Source organism: Oryzias melastigma, linkage group LG16 (assembly GCF_002922805.2).
Source record: "Oryzias melastigma strain HK-1 linkage group LG16, ASM292280v2, whole genome shotgun sequence".
Taxonomy (NCBI): domain Eukaryota; kingdom Metazoa; phylum Chordata; class Actinopteri; order Beloniformes; family Adrianichthyidae; genus Oryzias; species Oryzias melastigma.
The window spans coordinates 10,708,456-10,723,295 of record NC_050527.1 but is presented as its reverse complement, the minus strand read 5'-3'; the positions used below and the strand labels follow the sequence as shown (position 1 = coordinate 10,723,295).

General features: G+C 38.6%; 1 protein-coding gene across 1 annotated transcript in view; it reads right to left on the bottom strand.

Moving 5' to 3' along the window:
* The window catches only part of LOC112143295 (dynein heavy chain 11, axonemal), a 36,205-nt gene that overhangs the window by 11,489 nt on the left and 9,876 nt on the right, over positions 1 to 14,840 (bottom strand). The window contains exons 19-51 of the mRNA XM_024267144.2: positions 14,182 to 14,342; positions 13,923 to 14,079; positions 13,675 to 13,820; positions 13,476 to 13,592; positions 13,252 to 13,390; positions 13,080 to 13,172; positions 12,802 to 12,996; positions 12,639 to 12,716; positions 12,412 to 12,544; positions 11,754 to 11,881; positions 11,383 to 11,531; positions 11,119 to 11,269; positions 10,902 to 11,033; positions 10,315 to 10,488; positions 9,547 to 9,751; positions 9,257 to 9,422; positions 8,983 to 9,085; positions 8,589 to 8,828; positions 8,364 to 8,525; positions 8,080 to 8,273; positions 7,805 to 7,967; positions 7,294 to 7,417; positions 7,002 to 7,144; positions 6,452 to 6,613; positions 4,373 to 4,606; positions 4,165 to 4,311; positions 3,972 to 4,085; positions 3,756 to 3,899; positions 2,053 to 2,235; positions 1,848 to 1,949; positions 1,635 to 1,769; positions 366 to 539; positions 11 to 246 (exon numbers count right to left, since the gene is read on the bottom strand). Coding sequence (XP_024122912.1) covers positions 11 to 246; positions 366 to 539; positions 1,635 to 1,769; positions 1,848 to 1,949; positions 2,053 to 2,235; positions 3,756 to 3,899; positions 3,972 to 4,085; positions 4,165 to 4,311; positions 4,373 to 4,606; positions 6,452 to 6,613; positions 7,002 to 7,144; positions 7,294 to 7,417; positions 7,805 to 7,967; positions 8,080 to 8,273; positions 8,364 to 8,525; positions 8,589 to 8,828; positions 8,983 to 9,085; positions 9,257 to 9,422; positions 9,547 to 9,751; positions 10,315 to 10,488; positions 10,902 to 11,033; positions 11,119 to 11,269; positions 11,383 to 11,531; positions 11,754 to 11,881; positions 12,412 to 12,544; positions 12,639 to 12,716; positions 12,802 to 12,996; positions 13,080 to 13,172; positions 13,252 to 13,390; positions 13,476 to 13,592; positions 13,675 to 13,820; positions 13,923 to 14,079; positions 14,182 to 14,342 — 5,084 coding nt within the window. The remainder of the gene's footprint in view (positions 1 to 10; positions 247 to 365; positions 540 to 1,634; positions 1,770 to 1,847; positions 1,950 to 2,052; positions 2,236 to 3,755; positions 3,900 to 3,971; positions 4,086 to 4,164; positions 4,312 to 4,372; positions 4,607 to 6,451; positions 6,614 to 7,001; positions 7,145 to 7,293; positions 7,418 to 7,804; positions 7,968 to 8,079; positions 8,274 to 8,363; positions 8,526 to 8,588; positions 8,829 to 8,982; positions 9,086 to 9,256; positions 9,423 to 9,546; positions 9,752 to 10,314; positions 10,489 to 10,901; positions 11,034 to 11,118; positions 11,270 to 11,382; positions 11,532 to 11,753; positions 11,882 to 12,411; positions 12,545 to 12,638; positions 12,717 to 12,801; positions 12,997 to 13,079; positions 13,173 to 13,251; positions 13,391 to 13,475; positions 13,593 to 13,674; positions 13,821 to 13,922; positions 14,080 to 14,181; positions 14,343 to 14,840) is intronic.

Genomic DNA, 14,840 nt, shown 5'->3' with positions numbered 1-14,840 from the left:
CTTGATTGACCTTTTCTGTCTGAGCTGCACCACCCTCAGCTTTGACCCAAACCAGTTTCTGATCCATTTGAGGGCCTGCTGCTGTGGGTCGATGATGAGTGGCCAACGCTCGCTGATGGTCAGGATGGCAGCATTTTCAGTGGACATCCTATCATTTGGCAGGCCCTGGTTTTGCCAGGCTGCCACTGTGGCATCGTCGGTAAGCATACGGATTGGATCCAGGCCATCTGTGAGGGGTGCAAAAACCTGCAACCCCCCAAAAAAAGGGAATTCAGGTGTCAGTGCCAGGTTTAAACCAAAATTCACCCCCTTTGCACTGATAAGTTTTACTTCATGTCTTGAAAATGTCAGAAAAATGGCTTTACCTTTTGAGACTGAAGGAAAGGAATCCATGCATTGTTGAAAAGCTCCCCACGAAACTGGCTGTTGAAGTAGCCCAGATATGAGACAAACGCTGACGTGAGAAGGACATCCACACACAGGCTTTCCTGTTGCTTTTCGTAGGTGATCATTTCCTTGCCCCAGCGCTCCTTTTCTGACTGCAGAACATTTCAGACAATTTTTCTTAATCTTTTATTTAAATAAAAATCAACCAAACAAAAAAAGCATTTGATAAGATCCACTGAAACAAGTAAACTTTAACTGCATCTGCATAACATGTTTTTTCTAAACAAGACAAGAACAACAAATGCCGTACAATGGCTCTCTGAATTTTCCGCAGCATCAATACAGCATTCATTTAAACCTTTCAATACTATGACTGTGACAGTCTGTGACAATAAATCATGTGTGGCATTTTCTTACAAGGGGCTGTGGATCTGGAATATGTCATATAATAAATTCTCAGACAGTTAAAAATCACTATAATTTTACCCTAATGTATTATGGATCTCCTGTAATATCACTCAGTCTGGGGTGAGACATTGTTAATTTCCAACAGCTGTTGAGGCTTTGAGGTAAGTTAATGATTAAATATGGAAGGCCTGATTTATTAGTCTCTACACTATTGCTTCCAGGTCAATGCCATAAAGACAAAACATTTATCTTGATATGCTTAAAAGCCAAGCTGTTCCACACAAACCGCATTTATTCTCTGAAAGAAGAAAGTCAAACTTTCAAAATGGCCAATAAAATTACCATCTTTTATTTCACTTACGCGCTAACAAAAACAGAAGATTCCCAGAAAAGAAGTGCACAGAAACCCATGAATGCAGTCATTGTTTATAACCAAACTATGCAGCATTTATGCAAAAATACAATTCTTCTCATTTAACCTCATGTTGTAATAGAAATCCACAAAGACAAAAATGGGGAGAACTTTCAAAATAAGATTTGTCCGTCCTTTTATTTTCTCAATTTAGAAACTCATTCACTAGCCCAGATCAGTCATGCGTGCTCTGTGGTCCAGCCCTTCCTACCTCACACATGTTCCCTGTATGCTGCTGAACCACCCTGTAAAATCTCCATTTGCCTGACCTGCTCGTGAAACTGTCAGACTTCCTGCCAGGGTATCACAACTTTTAGTTCAGAGTTGGGATCCAGATCCACTGCCAGCCTTTCTACCTAAATGACAGTTCATTCTATGCCAGGTCAGCCCCAATGACACACCAAGTCTCACTTCTCTCATGGTTTACCATTAAGCCTTTAACTAGTTGGTTGGCCAGCTGGATGGTCTGGGTGGTTTGTGTCACCTCCTTCTGACAGCCAAGTTTCTCAGCTGTCGCCCTTTCAAACCGAGTTGTGAGGTTCTGGAGGCTGGCATCAAGATCCTAAAGACAGACATAAGGAAAGCTTACATTATACAGCTTCCAGGTAGACCACCTTAAGCAGGTTTAGGATCTACTCACTGCCAGGTTCTTCTGAACTGCTGTCAATTTGGCTGTGGCCATTTCCAGTTCTGCATTAGCTCGTGACAATGCATCTCGCTTTGGGATAACTTCACAATAAACCTAAAAAAAGAGAAAAAATAGCCACTTATTTAAAAGGAAGTTCTATGATACAGAACTTTTTTTCTTGCTCTTTACTAAGATTTATTCAAAGACAACATCTGACCTCGTAGTATCTGACAATATTAATCGTCCATGCACAAAGACCAGCTGCTGCCGTAGATTTGGTGTAGACTAGATCGGGTTGGAAGTCTGGATTTTTCAGATACTCCTGCTTCACCACAGCCAGACAAGAATCTGGGATATGTTCTTTGTCATATGACACAAGGGCCTGCAGGAAATCATCCACCTGATAGACATAAGCAGACACATGTCTTGAAATGAAAATAATAGCTTCCTTTTTTATTTGATTTTGTAAACACAAAGGTCGACAAAGATCAAAGAAATGGTTTAGAGAGTATTTTAGAAAGGCATCATATGTATAGCAATATATAGACTCAAACTTAAGAAATATGAACCAGGGCATCAGCACAAGATTCATTTCAAAATGGAGCTGTCTGCCATCACCTTAGGGTGGAGTTAAGAAAATGATTCTAAAATAATCAGTTATCAGTTTGTACTACCACCACCTCCTGCTTCAGTTTTGTATTAGGCGTTATTTTTGAGTCAATCTCATGTTTGCAATGATGATTCAGATGTTGCACACAATTAGTAAAACTTACGATATGCTATATTGGTAATCACTATTGTGATGACAATTAGACTGGAAATACATAAAAAACAACTAAATACAACATTTTAATTTCACTGCAACAGTTTTATTGAAATAAAAGCCAAAAAAACTTGAATTATACTCCAAAAAACGCACATCTGCATAGGAGACATTTAACATAAAAGGTGTCCATCTGACAAGTTAAATGCATAAAGCGGTTAATTAATTTTGTTAAACACTTCTAGTCACCATAAATTTGTTTTGCATGTGTGTAAACATTTAAATTAACCATTTATTGTAATTTATGCCATCAATGACAATGCATTTTCAATTTATATTGGGGGCCTAATGTGTTGTATTCCGTCTGATTTTATGGCAACGTTTAATATCTGTCAAGAAACTGCTGATGAGAATTAGACTTTTAGTTGTGTCATATTTACTTAAATGTAAAAATAATAAAGAAAGAATAACTTAAAAATACTGAAAGAGGTATAATACTATAACCAAACCTTTGAAATGCAAAGCTTTTTTGCCAAATGTCTGAAATTATACTATCATTTAATTATCTCTGTCAACTGGAAAATTACTAAATTTAACATACAACTTTTTTTCTAAATGTGCTCAACAGGGTGCCACAGTGTTGGGAAATTTGACCTGAATCTCCATTTTGAAACAAAAAATCCAAATATCAAGCAAAGAGTATTAGTGAGTTTTATCTCATCTCAAATAGACAAAAAGTTTTTTCTTTGTTCATGGGCATTTCCTTAAAATAGGTATTTTACAGACAATCTAAGTTAATAAATTAGGTGTTACTTGTCAGTCAAAACTGAATAATTAGATGTTTCTGTTTCTAATCTTACAAAATTGCTATCAGAAAAGACAAAAAAGCATATGACATTTTGACATTTTTGAAAAGGGTTTTGCAAGAAGTTTGCCAATACAAACAGAAACTTGCTTGTCCAAAACAAATGCACTTTTTACACATATGTTTGAACAGCAGCAAGCGGTTAAAAAACAGGTCAAACTTGGGTGAAAGCATATTCAGGCAGTCATCGAGCTTTAGCATTGACATTGCTAACAGTGCAGGGCCAGGTCAAGGTCCACACAAATTAGGCTGACATTAATCAGGCAGCTGTGGAAGAGGATGAAAACCTAACCTTGCCCATGAAGGCCCGAGCCGCCCTCCAGCTCCGGTCCTTAGGAACACGACCGCGCGGGGACAGCAGAACCATAACAGCAGCTGCAACATTTCGCACTGCTTCTGGGGGATTTGGAAAGGCTTTCAGCTCAGTAAGATTCACCTAAAACAGAATTACACACACAGTTCAATTCACATATTCTATTTTTTCAATAAATTGAATTTTGTGATGTACCTTGTTTAAAGTGTCCAGGGCTGCTAATGCAGCGGTCAGGGATGGCTCTGCTTTGGCTAAATCACTCTCACACTCTTTTTGCTTTGCAGCAATTTCTGCCTGCATGACAGCAACCTGTATATTCCCCAGGTAATGACATGATTAATAAAAAGATATTTATTTAAAGTCATCATGCCATGAAATTCTGTCTAACCTTCTGTGCTTCAACATCTGCAGCTTCCTTCTTCTTCCTAACTTTCTCCGTTTGCAGTCCAATCCTCGTTATTAAATCTTCAATGTTCTGGTTTTTGAATGACAGCTCAGCTTCTTGTGATGCCAACTTGGATTTTAGATCTTCAACCTGAAGATATTATAGGTTAAAAAAATAGAAAAATAAAGCTAGTTTCCAGCATTAGCTGTACCTGATCAGCCGTGGTGTGGAGCTTCTGCAGGCCATTCTCAAGCCGGTTCATCTTGTGCTGAAGCTGAGACCGACTCCTCTCCAGAAGGTTCTTGTACAGGCTGATCTGCTGGAGAAAACTCTTGGGGGTGGTGTAATTGTACCGCTTCTCATTCAGCAGGTATTTTTCACTTGCCTGGTTGACACTGGTGTGAACATGGGCCATGAAAAGACTGATGGATTCCTGGGCGGCAGGCTATAAAAAAAAAGACAAGTGGGGAGAGGAGAGAAGAGGGTAAGGCTGAACTGAGTGGATTTTAACACCCCAACCCTGATGGGAACTGAAATATTATCTTCATAAACTTTGAATTCATCTACAAGTTCTGCCATCTTACTAGGCTTGACTTACTCAATCTGAAATGTAAGTACAGCTAGCAGAAATGATGACGCTTTGAAGCCTCTGTGAAACTAATGTTTTTAGAGCTCTGACACGCCACAATACATGTGTAGTCTCCAAACTTCTCAACCCTTAATTCTACAGCCATAGCACTAAACACCAGCTAAGTATTCATCACACGCAGCAAAAAGACGCACTACCACCATTAATCACACACTTAGCAATCAATTAAAGCTAAAACAAATGAGTGGAGAATATGGGGATCAAACGTGATAATAAGTCACAAAAAGCCATTGTTAACGATCACAGCGCAAGCAGAGGAAAAAAAAATCATTATTAATTAAGATCTGGTATAATGTGTTTTGACAAATCATGTTGGGTGTTGTTGAGATCTGTTAGAAGGTCATTGATTGGCCTAGTCTAACAACGATTAAGCATTTCTAACTTTTAACAAATGATCAGCTCATTTGGTGGGATCCTGCCTTTTAAAGAAGATAAACAATCATTATTGACTTTCTTTTTTCGTGCAAAAAGCTATTATTACTCACATATCTATGTTTGTACCTTTCATTTACAAAAACCTTTGACCCACCCAAAAGCTTCAAGAGTAATATATTAAAAAATAAAGAAGAAAACATATTTATCATTTACTCTCCTTAGATGATTCCAGCACTTAAAAGTTCTGGAGTTGTAATTGTTTTCCACTTTTGAGCCAAAAATAACAGAAACTCTGTGAAAAGCAGATATTTTGTCAAATTACACAACTGTGTTCCCGCAGATTAACATCCGCAGATGTACTTACAGAAAAAAACTGAGAGCAGTGGTCTGGCACATATTCGAATATGTGATGACACTTCCTGGTAGTGACAGCTGCGCCACCTTAGAGGGTCATTATGGGCTTAATCAGTCTTCTCTCATTAACATAAATGACTCTGGGTTGTGATCGCTTCACTGCTATGATGGAAAACAATGAAATGACTGCGCTCACTGTTAGTCTCCAGGCATGTGTTCAGCAATTTGTCAGTTTCTCAGCAGAGAACTAATGAAGAAGGATGTCTGGAAAAGTTAATCCAGCTGCACAACAATAATTATAAGGCACTCATGAAAAATAAAAAAATAAAAACTGTCAGCAGGAAGTGTCTCTGCTTCTCAGAATGATGTTAAAGTGATTTTTGCAAAGTTGACTCCACCTTTTGTTCCGAGTATGACAAAAACCCAGAAATACTCAAGGTTGCAGTTCCTTAAGAGGCCACCAGGGGCTGGTTTCAGAAGAAACCAACTTCCTATTGACTCCAATGTTAAGAAATATTTAAAAACTGTGCAGCCTGGTGTTGAAAACAAAAAATGTCTCTTGGTAATGCGTCTATGTTTTTTTTTTTTTTTTTTACATTGTTGGAGCTTAAAATGAAGTATTTTTAAAAGGCACGTTTTCTTGATTAGTACAACTCTTCCTCTGATTGTCCTTCAACAATCAACCTTTTTTGGCACATTGTTGAAGTGTGCAGAGCAAACGCCAGTCAATATGTCTAACCCATTTTAGGCTTTATTTTAGTTATTTAGAATCCTATGAGTGACAGGATTATCTGTTATGTGTTCATATTGTATGTATATGGTTGAAGCAGGAAGACACAAAACAATAATTTCATTTTAAATCTGGCTCCTCAAATAAAGGTCAGAGGGAACGCATGGGTTCCACAGCCTAACCTCAATGCCTTCAATGTCTTGAATGAATCTGTGGCTGACTGACTGCAGAGCCTCATCAGTCCATGGATGGAACCAGTCAATGGTTGTGCAGCTAAAAAGGGCTGGAAACTGACGGGCTCGAACCCGCAGGGCACTGCCCAGAGGAGAGAAGCACAAAATGACCTAAAAAACAAAAACATCCAAGCACAAAGTTGAAGAGTCAACGTAGCACATCTGCAGAAAAATTATTTTCTCATTTTGTATTTGCATATTTGTCACTCACTAAATGGTTTAGATAATTAAACAAATGCCAACTCAACAGTAATTAAACTTGAGCGAAAATAAAACACTGCTTTGAACTAAGCATTTATCTGAAGGAATCAATGTTTACTTCTGCTTGGAAAGACGAAACATCAAACTATGAATGATCTGTGATTTATTTGTTTTCTTGGAAGTCAAGTTAAATTTGGCATAAACAAATAAATAATGAAAAAAACATTTTTTACTTAAGAGACACAAAGAAATCCTTGTTGCTTTAAAAAGACAGGAGAATTCATTTTAAAGGCTTCACCGTGAATTGTTGTTGCACCCGGGTCGTAAAGAACCTCCAACAGTTTTCTTTGCTGTCCGGGAGTCCGAGGCCTCGTACTTCAGCTTTTACAACAGATACAATACTCTCAACCTCTTCATCACTGAAGAGCTCGGAAATTTCTCCTGAGAAAATAACAACAAAACAATGCACTCAAGGCTTGATGTTGAACATTTATAAAAAAAATCACGATGAACAATAAAAATAAAACTCATTATAACATCGAATGGTTTGTTCCAGACAGATAAAGGCTGCTGCAGATTTTGGATGTCACCTGAGGCCAAAAAGAGATTGATCCAGACCAGGATCTGCTCATCAGGAATCTGTGCATCAGTCAAAAGCAAAGCCATGCGCTGATTTTTGACTCCAATCTTCAGAAACAAGCCTGCAAGATCCATCTGAAATAAACAGACAAAAGCGTTACTGAACATCTGGTTAATAGTGTTAGTATTCTGTTTTATAACAGTTTTAAATACATTGAGCAAAATAATAATTTATTAAATAACATTGAGGCATCATTGTGGAATAAAAACTCTTAGACCAGTCTGAATTACATCAATATTCCTCATGCAAGTTCAAGAAAATGTAAAGTAAAAAAAAAAAAAAACTAAATACAAAATATTGTTCAAGATGTGTATGACGAAATAGTTTTTGATAAACTGTTTTTAATAGAAATGTAGTATGCAGATCTCTATAATTAAGCTTTATTTGTTGGCTAATTTTGCATTTGTTTACAATTGTTTGTGCTATTCTTGCCTGTAACAACTTATTAGATCAATATTTACCTTAAAGTCCTGCACACTATAACCGTGACTCAGACTGATTTGAAAAACGTCGGTTGATGACATGTAGGCAGCCAGACGAGTCAGGCTCTGCTTCCCACTGCCCCCAACCCCAATGAGCAAACCATGAGACCTCGGGAGCTCCAGAATACGACTGATGCGACAGCTGGTAAAGAAACATTCTTTGTTATAGTTAAAAAAATAATAATATTTTGCCAATAATACTTTTTTTATGTGTTTTTGCGTTTAATTAGGGTTATTGTTGGGACTGAACTTACACATGATGAATGGCATCTTCAAACAAAACTAGATTCATTTCTGGATGGAGGTCATTGTAACTTTCCAAAGCATCAGTGAGTATGGTTCTGAGCTTGGACCCGTCCGTCACAGGGGTGTAGGAGGGTTTCTCACTTATGTGGGTAAAGTGACAATACAGGAGGGGTTGTTTTCTCACTTTTGTGACCTCAAGTTCCTGAAAGAGGAGAAACACAGTAATGGTTTGTTTTGTGCTGCAAGGTAGATAAAAACCAGCAATTTATTATAAACTATTCAGTCTGTAAACCTTAAAGCACTCATGGACAGTCTCAGTCTGGAGCCTAAGGAAAAGCTGGAGGTCCTTGTCATCTACCAGTCGATCTGAGTACACCCTGTTTGTCTCATGGAGCCACAGCATTGCCATATCATTGTTTTCTTTCACAGTCTCGGGCCCAGCCAAAAGCATTCCCTTCAAAGCAAACACAGTCAAGTTTATATAACTTCATGGTTACCCCCAAAAGGTAAAAACTACCTGGAAGACGTTGGACATGTCCCGCAGATTAAATGTGTAGTGAAATTTGAAGGCTGTAGGCAAAAAGTTTTGAGTCATCTTGTGATGAAAAGCCACAGCAGCTTTGACCACAGCTGAGGTGCTTCTCTGAACCTCCACACTGAAGTCCTGCTGCTTGAGATGGCAGGATAAGATCTGCCCAAAAATGGACTTCTGGGCTTCAGGGGATGGAAAGTTCACAGCAAACACTGAGAAATGTCTCTGTGGGAGAAAAAAATAAAATGTAGATAATATTCTGCACCAAAACTAAACTAGTAGAATTGCATCTGATAAGATTTAATCTTAATGCATTGGAAAACGAATTGTTAGTATGCATTGTTCAGTTAAATTCAAGAAATATTAAAGGGAATTTTACCTGCAAGCGAGGGTTAATAACAAAACTGCCAGCGGCTGGATTCATACAGGCCACATATTGGGTGTTTTGTATTTCTTTGAGGGTTTGTTTTTGCCTATCATACCTACAGATGGGAAATATAAGAATAACTTATGAACCCACAAATTCCAATGTAAAAAAAAGAACACACATATGCAATTATGCACATCCAGGTTTGTTTATGAGGTACTTTTATCTGTTTTTATCTTTTGTTTTAGGTCCCAGTTTATTTTGGGTTCACAGTTAGTATTCTCACCAGTGTCCATGATCCAAATGTTGGCGTATGAGTGCATGAGGCTGTGTTGTTCCGTAGCTGTCAACAGCTGGTATGTTCAGGTCATCAATAAAGTAGATGAGCCGCTTGTTGCCAGCAGGTGAGTAGCTTCTACCGGCTCTTTTTTCCAAAGATCGCTCAAGGATCTCTATTGATGAAAAACGTAAAAAAAACATAATCTCAACAAAAACTTACAGAAAAAAAATCATGTCTGATTTTTTCCCTATTCTGCCACTGTATTTATGTTTTTCACAAACAAAAACTCCACTCACCTTGCAGCATCAAGGAGGTAGTGTAGTAGTTGAAAGGTACGTTTGAGGTTGCATAGCTCTCTGGCAGAGAGTCTAGCACGCTCCTGACGAGGACGGTTTTCCCCACTCCTGCATTCCCCACAAGCATCACAGGCTGCCTCCTCTCCAGCAACAAGTCTATGAAGTACCACAAACTCGCCGTTTCTGCAGTGTGCACCAGAACAGCCTGCAATCACCAGAACAGCAGGCAGATACCGAGCAGGAGCATACGTGGTTATTATAGCTTTCTTTTAGGGTGATTTATTGACAGACATGTGCTCAGTGAATTGGATGTGATTTATAATTTCTTGTATTTCTCCAGAACACCACAACTATTCTGTCATAACAGCATCATTTGCTCAGAACAAAACCCCACTAATTATGGCTCAGCAAGAGCCTTTGGAGCATTCACAGCTGTATGCAGGAGAATAAAGAAAGACAAAGGAGCGTGGGTGATAGCTCAAGCCTTGTTGCTCATGCCGTCACCCCCACACACTCTGCTACAGAGTAGTAGATGGTAATCAGACACAGTGGCAAGTCTATCATCCATTCCACCACCCCTGCCATAACCTCATGATGTGACGTTACCCTCTCTTATTATGTTTATTGAGGCATGCATGTATTTTTAATTTCCCCATATTGTTCATTTTTGGTTATTTTGCGTCTTGTGATTATTTGTTCAAGCACTTTGAAAAGTTTCTCAAATGCATTTCTCCTTCTAAGAGTTACAGCAGTTTTGTAGCTTCTTACTTTTGGCGATGTGCAGGTTTCTGATTGAAACTGTGGCACAGTGTCACTCCAGGGCACGAATCGCTTGCTTTGATGGTCAAGGTAGTAGTCAAAAACGGTCCCATGAGTCGGCAGCTTCACCGTCTTCATTTCTTTAGTCCACCACTGACTAAACTCTGCACGATAGTCATGGAGCTAAATAAAACCATACATGCACAATGAAAAAATTGATAAATTGTCAATTGCAACAACTTAACAACACAAGACAGGTAGGTCTAAATCTATACAGTCCAGCAGAACCTGTGATGCTTCTAAACAATAGCTTTTGATTTTAACTCTATATGTGTTTACTTCTATAGACAGAATTGTTGAAACTCACTCAGTTATTAGGTGTACACAAACTAATGGTTGTGTTACGTGCAAAATTCCAGTAACAAATTTTTATATTTTCATTGAGAGGGGTTACATTTTAAGAACACAATTAATAACAATATTTAACAAGGTCAATTAATAGATAATACTGCATGACAACACTGTCACTTTGATGTAATGAATTGATTTAAATCACAACACAACATGTTCTCTACCTGAATGAAATTAAAAAATACCTGATCTTGGCCGAGGGCTCCTCCAAAAGCCCAGATGCAGGCAAATGTGAAATAGCTCTCATAGGTCTCACGAGTGGACTCAGACGTACTGTTTTCTTGTTTTAGAAGGCAGTCGAGCAAAGCACAGAGCGTCTGAGTGAGAGCAAATATATCTAATTATAGTTCCATTTTTCAGAACATGTGGACAGAAACAGATAAATGAGCCTGTGAAGCGCACCTGCACCAAAGAGATCTCTGGAACAGGAGTTGCCGTCTTGAAAGATGTTTTCATTTGTTCCACACAACGTGGAACGTATTTCTCAAACAGAACGATAAGGTGAGCTTTCTCTGACTGCTGTTCTCGCTGTTCAATCCAACTAGCAACATAACTAAAAAAGAAAAAAGAATTATAAAAAAGAATTTTATATTTATAAAATTGAAAGTTTCTTTACTTTCAACCTTTCAACACAAAGAAAAGAAAAACATGATTTGAATAACTCACGCGTTCCAACCCAAGTCCTGTTGGTTAACATACAGAATTCCCGCTCTAGACACAGTGGCGGGAGTGGCCATCTGCAGGTGACTGATTTCAAACACCAGTCTCATGGACGGGGTAAGTGACACACGTTCATTATTTGCTAATGTCAGTACCTAAAAGAGATTTTGCCCATTGCAATATTATTACAATGATTAAAACAAAACAGATTGGACAACCATGCAGTTTCAATTTTTTGCAACAAGGATTCATTGCTTTCAAAAAGGCCTCATTAGTATGTCAGGAATTGGGAGAAAAAAAAAGCATATTTTTCTGTACATATCACCTTGGTTGCTATGTATTTCACAATAGCGTATGAGTGAACAGGAGGGAGGTACCTTGTTATCATCCATCACCGTGTTGAGTGATTCAATCCACAACGGATCAATGTCTCCATCCAACACAATCCACTTAGGCCCGAGGTGGGAGATGTTTGCCTGCTCTCGCATCAGAGATGAGAGCAAACCTTGAAGGATGAAAAGACCAGCAAGTTGGACAGTAAAATAACCATTTGTGCTTTTTACTTTCTTCTCGTTGATTGCTGTCATTTAAAGGTCAAGTAATCAGGAAACACCCAGAGAAAAAAACACTTTAGATGGACAGAGTTTAAATGTAATTAAAGCAGTCTCTTCTAAACTTGTTTCTGTTTAATGCAAGTTTTTTTCTTAATTTGTCACTTGCCTCACTTTCTTTTTTTTTTGTGTACCAGTTTTTCCACTATTTATAGATTTCAATATTTTTTAGCAATGACTGCATACTAAATAACAACTTATGAGTATGATTACAGATAAAACCTTCTGTCTTCTCTCTGTCCTCGCTGCTTAGGGCACATTTTTTACACCCTCCAAATTGAAGAGTAGCAACTAAAATCTGTTGATGTGACACATTTTTATGAAAAAGTGCGAAAGCTTTAATGTTCTTCGATATTTCTATATGAACCCACTTGTTAGGAAAGTTTCAAGTTATAATTAGAGTTATAAAAACAGTTTTTGCTACCATCTTTCCACTCGCGAGTTGCACGATGGATGAAACCAAAGAGTTCATCTCTGTCTACGGCCTTTGGATTGAGGTCATTCCAGACTGGATTTCTCCCCAGATTCACGTAGGTCCTATAAAGAACTTTCAAAATCTGTTGAAATGGTCGGCAAGTTAAAAGTACAAGTCATGTTAGAAAATGTGAAAGAGTTTGTTTTTGTTTAAATAAAAAAAGAAAAAGCTCTGACCTGGCTTTTTCCTGTCCCTGCATTTCCAACAACAAAAACAGAGTGACGCACTGCCATGAGTTCCTCCAGCTGCATCACCTATCAAAAAAAAAAAAGAAAGAAACTCGCAAAGGAATTCCTTTTTTTTAGCATTTTAAAGTGTTCATACGTATTTATAACAAACCTTCAAGATAAACGTGTCCTCGGGTTGAAGGCCAAGCTCCAGGGCAGACTGTCGGCTTGCCTTTTCAAACTCACAGTCTCTCTTTCTTTCCACTTCCAGGCCTGGAAACAAATCTCCAAGCAGTCCCAAGAAGATGGGCAGGTCCTCAGTTACAATTTTGGGCATGTTGAAGTCCCGCAATGCATGCATCAGCACCTAGGAATAAAAATACTTTTTTTAAATTAAAAGTTCATGCCTGCCTCTTATAGCTTTGCCTTAGCATAAACACATCAGGTCACCTGTTCTTCAGGCCTTTCCTTGTCACTTCTTCTCAGAGCACCAGCCAGAACCAGAACGGACTTAACAGCACGTAAACCCCAGTCATAATGGTGCTGGACAAAAGAAAAATGACTCTTACTAGAATTTCATCTATCATCAATGATACCCCTTTTGAAAAAGATGTTTTCCCACCTGTTTGGAGAGCAGTTCTTTGCAGAGATTGTACAGAGAAGTGAACTTTCGGGCTAAAAGCTTTGCAGCACAGAATCCTTCGGCCACTAACATAATCTCACAGATGAGCTGCGTGTCAGGCACCACCATGGCACAGGGCCTTCACCAGGAGAGAGATGGCGCACACCATGATGTTTATGCTTATCAACAGAACATCATAAGGAAGGATACTAAATCAATCCTACCTGAAAAGAGCCTTGAGGTTCTCGGGTAGCTCTGCTCGGCCTGCATAACCGGGGTTCATGGTGATGAAAATTCCAACTGAAGGCTTTAGAGCAATATGCTGGTCAAGGAAAAGGAACCTGGGAGGAAATATTTGTACCAATCTTTAAAACCTCCACACTTCTACAATGAGAACACATTTTGTTTATATTAGTTACATACCTTTCCTTTTTTGAACGAATGGCATCCTGAATGGTTTTTACCTGAACTGCCACAACTGACAGAACATCCACAGAGATGCGGTTAAACTCGTCAAAGCAGCCCCACGCCCCGCTCTGAGCCAGACCCTTGTAGATGTTTCCAATAGACTTCAAATAAATAAAGGAAGAATTTTATTTTATAACACATATTTACATAATGGTTATGGCCAAGGCAAAAACTAACATTTTTCCAAACTCTATTGATCTGACCTTGTAGTCCATCTGCTCAGAGCAGTTGAATATGTACACCATAACACCCATGGCTCTGCCAAGATCCTTTGTTGTCTCAGTCTTTCCAGTTCCAGCAGGGCCAGCTGGGGCACCACTCATGTTTAGATGGAGGGACTGAGTCAAGGTAATGTAACACCTAAACATAGCAACATAGTAGGGAGAGACACCAGTGAACAGTTTTTGGAATATTTGCTAAAGTGACCTTATGCAGAAGGGGGAAAAAAACAGATATTGCTACCGGTCTGTGAGAGGAGTGATGACCAGACGTGGTGTATTTCCAAGATACTCATATGAGTAAAGAAACTGAGCATCACAAATGTTGACATAGCAATGGTGCTCTTGTTCATCCCAGCGATGCCGAAGCTGAGAAAGCCACTGAAATGCCTGTGAGGTGGTGACCTGTGAACACATGAGTTTACAATTGATATATAATTTGGCGATACTTGTATCAACTTAAAATGCTGACAAGATGATATTTAATTGATCATTTCTGAGCATTCTTCCTTTTTGTTTTCCACCTACACCCCTGGCCACTAGTTGGCAGCACATCACACTGAGCCTCTTGGAGCAGTTCTGCACCGCAACCAAAACAGCAACAAGATCTTGCTGAACCAGTTTGGGTTAAGTGTTCAGTCATTAAATAAAAAGAATGTTACCATTTTATTACAATGAAAGATGTATTAATATTCAGGTAGAGTTTTTATCCAAGGCATATTCTTTAAAAAAAGGAACATTGTTCTGGAACAGTCTTGGTATATTTTGTCATATTTATCATATCGTAAGAGAAGCACTGGGATACGTATCGTATCGCCATGCTCTTGCCAATACACACCAGAAGTCACAATGTCTAATTTCAGTCAAATTATTAATTATTTTTAAAGTGCAAGAGCTTATCTG